This window comes from Aplidium turbinatum, chromosome 8, assembly GCF_918807975.1.
Source record: "Aplidium turbinatum chromosome 8, kaAplTurb1.1, whole genome shotgun sequence".
NCBI lineage: Eukaryota > Metazoa > Chordata > Ascidiacea > Aplousobranchia > Polyclinidae > Aplidium > Aplidium turbinatum.
This window is the reverse complement of record NC_137479.1, coordinates 20544917-20559171: the sequence shown is the minus strand read 5'-3', so window position 1 is coordinate 20559171 and position 14255 is coordinate 20544917. Positions and strand designations below refer to the sequence as shown.

General features: G+C 36.7%; 1 protein-coding gene across 1 annotated transcript; it reads right to left on the bottom strand.

The window, feature by feature from the left end:
* Window positions 1-4421: 4421 nt before the first annotated feature.
* On the bottom strand, window positions 4422-7799 carry LOC145776137 (testicular acid phosphatase homolog). The gene is made up of 5 exons (XM_082587538.1): window positions 7686-7799; window positions 6605-6691; window positions 6187-6339; window positions 5026-5118; window positions 4422-4580 (listed from the first exon to the last, which is right to left on the bottom strand). The coding sequence occupies exons 1-5, from the start codon at window positions 7797-7799 to the stop codon at window positions 4422-4424; spliced, it is 606 nt and encodes a 201-aa protein (XP_082443664.1).
* Between the last annotated feature and the right edge of the window lie 6456 nt (window positions 7800-14255).

Here is a 14255-nt window from a genome sequence, read left to right as displayed (position 1 = left end):
TCCTTTGGAAAAGTCATAACTGCAAACATTGTTTGTCTATTTCGACTTTTCTCACAAATGCTTAAAAAGTTATGTTTTACACTGAGATTAAAGTTGCTTTTTTCAAACATTTGTTGAATTCACTTGTCTTCTTTGATAAGTGTGCTGGTGAAGTTTTTCCTTGTAATAAGTTAATAACCTAATAGTCCTAATAATGCAGCAGGTCTAGACTACTTTCTTTAAATTCTAAATTAGAACAATTTCCAAGGAAAGGTAGGCTATGCAAAACAATATAAAAATCAGGGATAGACATCGCTGATAAAAATATATTCAAAACTGTCTAAGATAATCACAAAAACAACAAGCAATTAGTTAATTTGTAGGCTAAACACATTTTGATGAATCTAAATCTTGATTTTATGAAACAATCACTACATTCTGTTATTTTATCAAAACATAAAATTCTAAACAATCTAAACGAATCAGTATCAATGGCTTACGGTGACCTTTTTTGGGTGTTTACATGTTTTAAAAAGCTTCAAACAAATTTGTACAGTGACTCTTTACATCATGTCACATCATTTTATTTTGATATGATCTGAACAGTTATTAATCATACTGCAAATCTAGTGTGCGTTCAAGCCTGCTGAAAAAAAGCGAACACTCCTAAAAATGGTCACTGTACTCCACTGAATGCGGTATAAGTCTGAGTAAGACAAAATAAAGTTTTGTTATGACTTTTTGTTTAATTTGCTGAACCTAGTTTTGGAACTCGTTCAAGGAAACGCATTTTGTAAAGGCATTCTACTCTATGGTTACGGATTGTATAGGGTTGAATGTTCTTTAGGTGAATGATAGATGTGTTGTAGTGTGTTGTCTCTGCCAGTTTGTTAAAAGTTTACTCATCATCAGGAATGAAGGAAGCTGATAATCTTTTTAGTTTTGCAAGGGGACAGTTCATACCACATCCAAGTACGTTTAATTGCTGTGGACGTTTATGTGGCGTGGTTCTGCAAAAAGCGAGTACTCAACAGAACAGACAATTTAAGAAACATGTTAAATTACGATTTTAATTTAAAATCATCTATAAAAGTATAAAGCAAATACCAGCAAGTAGTCTTTCTAGACTAAACCAGTTTCTAAACTGACCTTAAGAAAACAACTGTTCATTCTTTTTTAAGTCTTATTGCAGATTGAGTTGACTTTACAGCACAGCTGAACAATAATTATAATACAGTAGGCCTAGCCTACTTCAAAGTTCTAGAAATTTGTTTTCTTGCAGTTTACGATCTCAAACACTGTGGGTTTACCTGTAAAACGTTCTGACGATGTATTGTTTCTCCCCTACAGCTGAAGAGTCTTTGTATAGTTCAACCATAAGACAAGAGGCAAAGGGAGATAATTCTTGATAGTTGCCAAGGGCTACAAGAAGACCCGTTAGCGTCAAGTCGTGCTGTATTAATCAAGTAGAGAGATATTCAGTCGAACTTTTACTGGCACATAGTCTGGTAAGATGATATAGCAAGTGAATAACGAAACTCACTGGAAGGTTCACTTAAAATTTAACAGCTCAATGCTTTCTGTTGTATGATACAATAATTTTGTATCTTTTTGACTAAAATAATTAAAATTTTAAATTAAATCTAAAGCATGATTGCTTGATGAAGAGAGCAAATAAGAAACAAAGGTAGGCTACATAGGCTATAAGCTACTGGTTTGGTTTTGAATTTTTATCCTCGGACTGACAAAGCCTTGATGGGTTATTCCTGGCAGTTTCGCAGAGGCTCTTGACGCAGGGCCGGTTACCGAGATTGGCAGAGTGAAGTTTTCCGATTGTTGAAGTGTTGTTGCCAGGGAATTATTCCATTCACTAGGTGCCACTGAATGGAGAGCAGTCCTGGAAGTGCATTGCTCAAGCGCACACCCCGAGAGTCGAGCCAGCGCCGCGTGATCTTGAGCCTGGCGCGTAACCACTGAGCTAACGGGGAGGACTACAGATTGTTTGTACATCTTGTAGTGATTATGAAATCATAAAACATTATACAGTAGTGCAAGGTGATTTTGAGGTAGCCTACGAATAATATTTATCAATTGAAAACAAGACGCAAGTCGAGTAGCCTAATACCGTAAAACCATAGGTGGTCTGCAATGTAGGCTAACTAACATTGTATGGAACGTAAAGACCGACCTACAAAAACTGACCGTCTGCTCGAAAATGCTAGAAATGCAGTATAATAATTGACAATTAAAATTTTAGAAATTTGGGGAGGGCATGGCCACTTTGCTACGCCTATATGCCGAAGAAGTTTTCAAAATAAAATAAAACAAACACTTAATCCAATAAGAAGAGCACTTCAAGACAAGGAATTTTGCTTCGAAAAGAAATACTCGAACACTACTTACTCCAGAATAAGCAAATGTTTTGTAGGAGACTGTTTGATTGATGCTGTTATCGAAGTTCTGAAACATTTCTTTTACCAAAAAACCTGTAATGTCAAAGTATTTTGTACCAAAGTAATTTGATAAAATGTCCTTCCTTCCCTACCAAAAAGACTCTTGCTTAGGCTAATGGGTGTTAGTTTTACGCTGGATCATCTGTCAAACATTTTAGAGCAGGAGAGGCCAACACGCGATTGACCGGTCGATCGCCAAGTCTTAACTGGTCGATCGGGTCTGATTTTGTGTCGACTTGACAAGATTCTTTTATCCCTAGATTTTTAAAAATTGCGTTTTTTCCATCTATACCGGTAGCTCTGATAAAAAAATGTCGATCAACTACGTCGTCGTTGTGTGAGCCACTGGGGCCGAGGGTTTATCTTGTTGGCATCCAACCTGCTAAGCTTTGTCGCGAAGACGCCACTCTGTTTCTCTGTCGACGGGCATTGGAACCCATTTCAACATTTCTGCCCCCACAAGAGAGCAACCCCGTCGACTGACATCAAAACACCCATTCGTGCCAGGCGCTCAACTTCTAATCAACGAAGCTGATGGACAAGATATTTCTGCGGCTAATTGGGCGGTCTATAAATGGAACTCTAAATGGAAGTCAAGCACCATCTTTTCGCTCAGCCATGTACCAATGGGAAATGGCTTCTTTTTCTACTTCTGAATGTACAGTAGTACTGATGAATATACCGCAGACCACATTATCAACGATTGCACCATTGTCAAGCCACCTAATGGAGTGAAAGGTCTGCGTGTCTTGAATGATAAAGCTAAAGCCTGGTTGCTCTCTATAGTATAGGCTTCCAGCTTACTCCGGGAAAATCATGAATCTTGGGTGGTAAAGGAATAGACCCTCGGCCCCAGAAGCTCACACGACGAAGACGACGAACTCAGACGATTTACTTGGTTGGAGAAATTTAATCAGGACTTCAATAGGTATAAAAACAAAATACATGTCATACACGCCTATTGAAGCATATAACATTTAACAAGGCTAAAAACCAGCTGCCTTGACCAATAAACATCAGTAACTTTCCAGTTTGATAGCTGCTTGCGTTAAAAGAAGAGGCTAGTTATTTTTACAAGGTTGTTAGGTACTGCATTTATTGAAGCGTAAGCTCATCGTAATCTCTTTTACTAAATTAACTGAAACATGCAAATAGTCTACTGCTCAGTGCTGACAGGCGCTCGTTTGGGAGCATCGCCTCACCAACGATGCAACCCTTGATCGTGCTTGGTTACCCAGCCTAGAAGTCACTATGTTGCAATACCGCCTGCGCTGGACAGAACATATCGTGCAGATGGACTCATTCCGCAAATAATGCTTTATAGAGAACTGGGGACAATAAAATGACACCTTGAAAGACCAAAAGGTAAATATAAAGATCAACTAAAGGTATTCTTAAACCAAGCTAACATTGATCTGGAATCGTTGGAACAACTTGCCAGTGACAGATAAATCTGGAGAAAGAAAACTAGGGATGGCACGATATTAAAAAAAAACAAAAAAAAAACGAAAAAACAGGAAACGAAAGGATCAGAAGTCAGACCAAATAAAAGTGTCATAGGAAAAAAGATGCTTTTTGGTTTCATTACCGATCGGTCGATCGCTAGAAATTAAGAATCTTTTTAGTCGATCGCACTTATGGACAAGTGGGCCACCCCTGCTTTAGAGCATGGTCATTGATCAGGTTGTCGTTTAATATTGTATTTATTGCTCATTTGTCTCGTTTACAAACTACATTTAGTGATCGAACAAGCAAAGCAAGCGAGCATTTTTTGCAAAAAGCGAGGACAGTTACACATTTGCTTTCAGCTTGTGGGAGATACTAATACTGGAAAAAATGCTCGCGCTTGGATCTGCTTCTGCGTAGACTATTGTGTTGACATATATACTGTAGGCTAAGTGCTGTAGGAGTAGCTACAAGCAATCAACTGCATTTGTAAAAGTAATAAATTTTCAACTAAACACAAATGATAGTTTTCATGTAAGCCAATTAGTCATTATACGACAAACCTCGATTCATTTTCAATACAGCATCTTGGAGTGGTGTGTCTTTTCCAAAGAAGCGTCCATGCAGAAAACTAGCAAGTTTAAGTAATTTAGCACTGCGATCTGAAGTGTACCATTCAGGTAAGTCAAGTCCTTCCGTTTCCTTTATTAACAATAAGGTCAACTATAAAATGTAGATGGCTATTGCTTTCATCATGTTGTAATCATTGCATTTGAACTTATTAGATAAAAGCGACTGTAGCTTGTAACTGCTGTGATCTTGCATTACTTATACTGCATAGTAAAAAGCACATCTAATGAACATGTATTTATTTAAAATTATGCAACCAAAAATTAGCTTTCCAGGAGATAATAATTTGCATTGCCCATGATTCCATATTAAAATTAGCTTGGCAAAAATTAAGATCTTTTGCGGACCCGCAATGAAATTACGCTTGGAAATCATTGCCCTAAGTGACTGTTTAGTTCACCTAATGGACGCGCCGGTACTGGATGTAATGATCTTTTTTGTTTCAAATGACCCATTGTTTGGAGATATTCATAATCGAAAAATCTCAACAAGTTACTAGCCACAATAACTTTCTTACCGCACATATCAGAGGATCATGTATATCCCATGTGTCGTACAGGGTTAAGTTTTTCGAGGATTGTGTGAATCTAGTTAATTCTGCAAGGAAACCCTGAAAGTAAAAAAAAATATCAGTGCAAATGGAGTTTGATTGAAATGAGGTGTGGTTGGAAGAAATTTACGCTTTGATTACAATCAATAGTAACGGATGTAACCTGAGTAAAAAGGACAGAAAAACTAATTAAAGTTAAGCTAAGATTGATTAACTTAGCTCCAATTAACTTAGCTCCAGTTAACTTAGCTCCAATTAATTAGTAGCCTATTCAGAATACTACTAAGTGTTTGAATCTTGTGTTGTCTTTACCTGAAGCTTATAAAACAAGGTAACTCGTGGTTAGAAGTTTGGTTTCAGTTGATAACTTCAAATTTTCTCATGTTTTTTGGATGAGCAAGTGCTGGCATCTGGTGCTGGATTTGAGGGTAGCCACTTAAACATGGCAATTTCCCATAAGACCAGTAAGACACCGCCAAACAATCAGAATATATGTTTAAGTGACTACCGTCCAATTGTCACCTCTCTAGCATTCAATAAGAGAGTTGATACCACTTTGAACTTTGTTTGGGAATTACAGAAGAAACAAGAGTTACCGTATTTAAAATTTTGAGAATCAGGCTTTGGCAAGCAATAAGTTACCACGTTGACTGCTACGGTGCTGAGTGATATTTCATTGAATCTTTGTGACTGTTGCAATACATATGTGCTCATGCTTTGCAGTGTGAAGTTATTGCTTGATGAAAACGGTTGCATTGCGATGATCTACTTTTACAAAGTAGAGTATTTATGATATGCTTCTGAAAGTAAAAGAATAAATACGTTTTATTATACAACCAGAAAACCTGATTTTCTAATTCCACTCGTTGATACTCTGGTGACTTTTGAACTTGCAAGAGTAAGTTTACAAGCTTTCTTGATACAGGAAGAAATAATAACTGAAAAAAAAATCATCTCTGGTTAAAAATGCACAACTTGATTTGTTTATGAAACCAACAGTTTATCTTTAACTATCACTGAGGTTAAAGAAACTCTTAAATATTTTTACAGAAGAATAAAGCGTTTGGTAGTCAATCTATTAAGCTTTTGAAGTTTCAATATTTTAAGAAAAATAGCAGAAATTCTTACTTTGTCATCGTCAATGTCAATTGTATGAACAGGAATTGGCTGCCATCGCATCCCTTTCTTCCAAATTTGTCCCCATCTGGGGGTGTACAATCCTGCCATGTTACATTGAGCACTCATCAAAGTTCTGTCTGCATCAGTACTTCTGATGTAAATCTGTAGGATTTGTTTCATATTGTGATTTATATCTTTCAATAAAATGCGCAAAATTTAAATGGAAAAGTCCAAGGTTTAGTATTTAGCCTACAGTTTGTAGTAGGCCTACAGATCAAACAGTTAAAGGTTTAATTCATATATTACTTACAGATTTAACGACTCCAGTTCAAAAACAATACACTGGCTTCAACTGCTGAATTGAATTTTAAAAATATAGGCTTGTGTTTGTGAATCGTCTATTTTTTTTCCTGTAGGTTCTACTTACTTCTTTGCTTTTATATGCTCTACTCAAGAAGTCTCCGTAGCGAAATCGAAGGAATCGTCCTAACTCATACTGTTGCCGCATGCCGACCTGAATGTACAACATGTTGACTTGGCATATCGTGCAACTGCCAACTGAACTATAAAAATAAATTTAATAACGCATCTGGGAAAAAAAGTTGGAGGCCCCTGAGCTTTCAACGAAGCAAAATTTTTAAGACAAAATAGTGAATTCAAAATTTGAGGTCCAAAGGGATAACAGTGTAATTGAGAGTGCGGGAATCTGCTCCCCAGAAAACTTTTATAAATTTAACTTTGTTTTGCTTTTTTTGCATTTTTATACCAATAGTGGTGCTTTGGTCAATCGAGTTAAACATCAACAACTTTTGGAAATGTTGCTTGAAATTAATCTCGATCACAAGGATTTTAGAATTATTCAAACCTCTTGTTACCACCAAATGCAAAGATACACCATACACATACAAATAACCAAAACAAGCTCGATATCGATCAAGAAGGAAGTTAGATTATAAGCTATTCTTCTTCTTTGTCGTCATGTGAGCTTCTGGGGCCGAGGGTCTATCTTTTTACCGTCCCAGATTTCCGATGTTCCCGGACTACATTGGAATGCTATCAGAGAGCAGCCACTTTTTGGTTTCATCATCTAAGACACGCAGACCTTCCATTCTATTAGGTGGATCGATGATGGTACAGCATTGATGATGTGGTCTATTCCTCAGCATCACGTCTTGTCCATCATCTTCGTTGATCAGAAGTTGAGCGGCTGGCACGAAAGGGTGTCTTGATTTCAGTCAACAGGGGTACTCGTTTGAAGGAGCAGAGACCTTGGAGTGAAGAAGATAGTTGATCTCCAATGCCCGTCAAACGAGAAAGAGAGTGACTTCTTCGCGACGAAGCATAGCAGGTTGGATGCCTGCAAGAATGGGGAGATTGTCCAATGGTGTGGGACTCAGGCATCCGGTCAATATGCCCACGGCGCTGTTTGTGGCAGTGTCCATGTTGTGGCTGTGTGGATGTTGTGGCAATTATAAGCTCTTAAACTAGTCATGCTTAAGCTATCATACCTGTGTAAGTTGACCATCTTCTTCTTGGTTCCATTTGTAGTTACTGTTTGGATTGCTCGGAAAATGTCTGATGGGACTTCTAGCGCCATGCCTCCAAACCTGTGTGAATGACATCATAATATTACGTTTGAAATACAATAACAAGATATGTAGTTGATTCGATCTTCGTTTTTAATCTAAAACAAATGTCAAAAGTTTTGGGTGGCTTGGCAAGACATTTGTAAGATATATATTTTGCAGTACTTCTTGCCATATCAAACAAACTGGTTGATAATTTTTAAATATTTTTGTTTTTTTCTTACTAATATGGTTAAGCAAAATATTTGCAAAAGAGTAACACTCAGCTAAGTTATATATGATGAAAAAACGCTTAGGCTACTTCTGTTCGGGACATCTGTCAACAACTACTCAGTTTTTTTTATCATATGATTCTGAGCCCAGAGAGGGGCTGCATGCGGCCCGCGGGCAGCACTTTGGGCACCCCTGGTCTACACTAAGCTATTTTAAAAATCTAATATTTTGTAGTTGACATTCAGTTATTGAATATGAAATCACATTTCTTTTATTCCTGCTGTAATTAGGTTACTAATTGTAGGGGACCAACTCTCTAACATAATACCCGCCCATTGGATTGTTGCCACGGCAACAGAGCTGCAAACTCCATGGAATTTTGTTCTAGTCCTAATTTTGGGGGAAGGATGTTTTATAACAACTATGGCAAAAGATTGAATTGTATGAGTTCAAGACCGCAGCTTTGCATATAAAACATTACAAGAGTTGAATGCATCAACAATGGATCTCTTGAGCGGCCGGTTAAGCTAAACATCAGATTAGATAATGGAAAATCATTTTAAAATTATTTTGTCCAAAGCTTATCGGTGGATCAGTAATAAACAATTCTAATCAGCAGATTATGGTTAGTGCACAAAGAAAAATTCTAGAAATAATTAAAAGATTAGCTTAGTCCGAAGATGATCCAATCCTCACTCACAAAATTACAGCAAGTTTATGATTGCTCATTTGTTTTCGAATTCTTAGCCTTGTTGTTGATTAATTACGAGAGTGTAATAATATCAAGTTAGGATTTTATCAGTAAAATATTTGCATGTCAATATCCGCTGTGTTGACTACACTGTGCTAATAACGACTTACCGCATAGTTTACAAGCAATTTTTGACAAAACTGCAGACACAAACGCAAAATATTGAAACTAAATTAACAAAAAGAAAACAAAATGCATGGCTATCTCTAAACATAGTTCTGATCCCAGGAGCCTAGTCAGCACAAAATTTCAAAGGGGCAAATAAATATTATTGCTTATGTCAATAAGCCCGGCAAATAGTCACCAAATGCGGAGCACCCATTGCAAGTGTGGAGAAGTTTTCTCCAGAAAAATGTTAAAAAAATGCTTTAAAATTGCGCATTGTGAGAATAGTTTAAGTCTAAATCAATTGACATAGCAAAACTTTGCCAAATAATGGTGTAGCAGAATGTGAAATGTTTATTTAAAATATTTTGGAGGAGGGGCAACTGCCCTCTTTGCCCTCTTTGCCCTCTTTGACTACGCCCCCGCTTGATCCTCTTTTTACATTTTACCAAGGAGACGACACAATTGAGCAAGTGTCTTCTTTCAACTATCTTGGTTCACTCATTGTCATAACAGCAGATGCACGATGCAAGAGAGACACAAAGAAAAAAACTAAGTTTATCTAAAAATGGTTTTAATAGACTACAACCTATTTCATTAGATCGCAAGCTTTCCATTCTTCTGAAGGTTCGACTTTTTGAAGTGTTTAGTGTGGCCTAATCTTCAATATGGATGTGAGACAGTGACATTTATTTCTGAAACTAGGCTTAACAATGAAGCAAATGAAATGTGATTGTACAGAAAAATGCTCCGGATTTCAAATACAGAGCATATTACAAACGCAAAAGTTTTAAACCGTGTAGGCTACATCAAAATAAGAAACTATTGAACAGCATAATTCAATGGCAACTTACATTTTTCGGACATATCATCAGAAAAGAAGAATTCGAAAATCTATGTCTAAGCAATCGCCTTCTCGAGCACGTGCCCGTGGCAGACAATGAACAACACTTCTATCCATTTAAAAAAAAAAAAAAATTAAACAACCAAAAAGCTTGCGTGATGCTCTGGGGCCTGGGCTATGGCCGTGTGACACACGATGAAGAAGAACGACCAAAAACATTTTGGGACACTACACGACATAGGGAACGCTTGAAACAAAATACAACATTAGCATCTTGTTCATCAAAGGCCGCATTGGATATGATGATATAAACATAGCCCATATACAGTAGATACGTGTCACTGGCTGACACAGTTTTCTATGCCGGAGATGTTTCATTGATTTTGGAATATATTTTGGTTGCAGAATCCAAAAATGATGTTGTTTTCATCGAATAGGTTTCAAATTTTAGATTAAAAATTATAGAAATTAGCATTTTGCATATATTTTTTAACATGATGTACAAACAAAAGGCTATTTGGTGCAATTTTATTTCATTCCTGCACTATTACTTTAAAACCAAAAAAAGTTATGCTGAGATATCGTCACATGTTCCAGCAGTTTACATGTAGCAGAAATCGAGAAAAACTACCAAAATTGAAATCGAGTGACAAATGGTAATAGTATCAAAAGATTGAACCATAAGCATACGAAGCCGAGCAACGTTATCAAGTTTAACATATTAAAGATTATTATATTTACAAAAAACACAAAACTATACAACAATTAAATATCAAACGTTTTCGACATCACAAGATGTCCTCTTCAGGAATAACATATATACAATTTTTACTACATCTGAATTAAATACAATGGTTATTATAACTATAAACAGGAAAAAACAGTTTATAGTTATAATAACCATTGTATTTTATTCAGATGTAGTAAAAATTGTATATATGTTATTCCTGAAGAGGACATCGGGTGATGTCGAAAACGTTCGATATTTAATTGTTGCGTAGTTTTGTGTTTTTTGTAAATATAATAATAATCTTTAATATGTTAAACTTGATAACGTTGCTCGGCTTCGTATGCCTATGGTTCAACAAGACAAACTCTCTACCGAAGCTGTATCAACAGAAACTTGTTGCTGCACTGACACCTAAATGATGCCATGTTAATAAAAACGAGTCTTTTTAAAGCTTTGACTTTGAAAATCCACTTCACGTCTGACACGTCACAACAGAGTGAAAGATTTTAAACTTCAATTTCATTTCACCACATAAACTTGCAAAAATACAGAAATTGAGTTTGATCAAGTTAAACGTTTGATAAAGTTAATAACTTTCATAGCATCTCGCATAGAAGTATTAAATGCAGTACTTTATGTAAAATTGGTAGGCCTATATATACTCTGTGCGTTCCCTGAAGTTCGTTACGCGACCCCTTGCCGGATGGCGATTGCCAGTTTAGGAAGCCAGCTGGGCTAACACACTGCAATTGTCTTCAACATACTGTGCTTTTCATTACGATTTCTCAACTTTTAATCCCCATAATACACAACTCTAAAAATCATACTAAAATCACGCAGCTATTTACAACAGGTTTAGTTTGACCAGAATCTTCCAAAGACTGTAGTAATATTATATCACAAAAGCTCATTCTTCTGGTCATCAAGTTAAAGGCGTTTTCAGAATCACACGAACGCAAAATCTTCTAGAAGCAAGTTTTGCAATAAGAGGACAGGAACTGAACAGGCCTAGATTTGGGGGGAGGGGACAGAGGATGCAGTTGTTCCGGGCCCCCCTTTTGAAGAGCTCCCCGACTGGGAAAAATGTGATTTTGTGTTATTATTAATCTTTTCTCTCAGCCTTTGAAATTTCTGCAAAACGCCTTCTTTTTCTTTCAAGATTAAGTTTTAGTCACAAGATAGCGACTGAGCTTAGCGTAAAGGCGTTACTGTAGCAACAGTGTGGGTGACTTTCGAGTTACTTTGTTAAGCTTTTCGCACGCTCCCCCCTATCTTAAAGTGCCCCGGCCCCCTTATCAGTTAAAATCGCCCCTGGAACTGACAGTAACACCTCGCAAAAATTACACAATTAAAATAGCACACTTGCTCAAGAACATTATTATAATGTAGCCTGCTGTGTGGCTACGCATATTATATGTGACAATCAAGCTTTGTTTGGCTTATCCAAGTGCATGATCTATCCGTCAGAAAAGTGTCTGCTGTTGTTCTAATAACTCCTTTAATCCCAACAACGCTTGGACCGGCTGATGAGTGAGGTGAAAACAAAGTTTATAGTTTTCTTATCACAATAAGGTTTTTCCTCTTTTGTACCCACTCTTATCATAATATTATGAATTTACCATCGTCCTTGAGACGCCCATATGTATGCGGTTATCTGTTATTTGTAAAATTGAAGCATGACTATCTCAAAACGTAGAGCCAATTTGAAAAAAACTAATGCCATACTCGGATTCAGCGCCTTCAAAATAACCCAAAACCGTTGAAACATTTCCGGCATCAGAATGTTTTGTTTGTTGGGCTGTAAATTATATTATTCATCAAATGTTGATGAAACAGAGAAGAGTGGAAGATGAAGACTTGTGGAAACAATTGACAAACAACTTTGAAGCAAAAATGGCACATGATAATGTACAGTAATTTACAACACATTTTTCAAAGTTTGAAATTTCTGCTTGGTTTTTAAACCCTTATTAGTCATTGCTGTAATAAATTGTGCACATCTGTTTGCTAGTCAAGAACGTCTGACAAGCCTAGTGCCTGCATAGCCTACATATCCAATTTTCTTACCAAGTTGACATGAAGCAATTCAAGACCATTGTCCCATCTTCTTGCATTGCGATGACGGTAACGACGCAAGGATCCGATACTTTGTAAAGCAAGAAAAATCAGGAAAAATGCCGAAAAAAAATTTACTTTTAAAGACATCGTAAAACTTGTGGAAAGAAACGTTTTATCACAAGAAAGTCTGTAAGAAATAAATGTATTTTTCATATTACATAGTAGTGTATTCAACATGTGTGAATTGTTAAAAATGCATGTATAGTCTAATGCAGTATCTTAGCTTATTTACAGCAGGCTGTGACCTATATTCTTAGTGCTGGATTATGGGGTACTGTAGGCCTGAAGCTTAAATCATTTATGGGCCTATTTTTGCGTGAGGAAAAACTTAAGACCAATATTAGCTCGTAATTGCGTTATTAAATTTATTTCAACTAAATTACTAACAATGCTCTTAGCTATAGACAGGGCCTCCAAGAGCCCTGCCGGGCCCGGTGCAAATGTTGCTGCCGGGCCCTCCAGCGCGACATGTCGCGTGATATCTCACCAATCACAAGCAAAATTTGCGGTGCCCGTTCTTACAAAGGATAAATTAGGTTAAAGTATTAACACTTCATTATTTCACAAACAATGCACTATTGTAAATATAACTTTAAATTCACAGATACACACTAGTTATACACAAAGATAAAATGCTGTAAATAGCTAAAAGTAAAACACTACATAGTGTGAATATAGCCTCAATAGCGTTGTCAGATATGGAATGCTGCCCTAATTTGAGGAAAAGTTTATAGCTGTTGAAAACAAAAACTTGTATTTTGGATATTTTTTTTTAGTCCTGCGCAAAGATCAAAACGCTAACCTTTCCTAACTCTAACCCTTCCTAACTCTGGCAACACCTGATTGTAACCATGGCAACAAGTGGGTAAAATCAGCCATTTCGAAGATAAAAATTGCAATACTATCCGACATGGCTGACATAGCATTGCATATGTGTGCTTACAGCTTTACACATACAATACCATTTCTGACCTTGAAATCTGCAGAGACTAGGGCAGCAAACTTAGGATGAATGCATTGCTATTGTTCATGACATTAAGAAATACCAACTTTAATATAAGAAATACCAACTTCATATAAGAAATACCAACTTCAAAATATTAAAAAAATTTTATGCAAAATTGACCTTAACACGCAAATTTAAACATTTTATTGGCCCTCTGAACGCAAAAAAATGAAAATATTGTTCTAAAAAAGGGCATACCCATGAGGGGGCGCATTCAAAATACAAAACTAATATTCATATAAAAAACAAGATTTTATGCAAAATCGACCTGAGCACGCAAATTTAAACATTTTGTCGGGCCCCCTTAAACTCAAAAAATTGAAAATTCTGTAATTTTAAAAAAGGGCATAGCCTAGGCTACCCATAAGGTGGCCCCATTCGACATACGGAAATAATATAAAAACAATATTTTATGCAAAATTGTTGAAATCAATCTTTTTAGCGCGTGAATTTAGACATTTTGTCGGGCCCCCTTGAACTCACCGGGCCCCGGTGCAATGCACCGGTTGTCCCCCCCTGTTGTGGGCCCTGGCTATAGATTCGACACTGGCATGACAAGCTATGAATGAATAAACAACCTCTAGCTTATAATCTCTACCTTCAAACACATGACATCAAAAAAATCGACACACCCATGTCAACAAGTTGCTTCTATTGGCAACAACAAAATACAAGCCAGATTAGAAGAGGATTGTTTAAGACGAAGATTTCCAAAAGTGCCACTA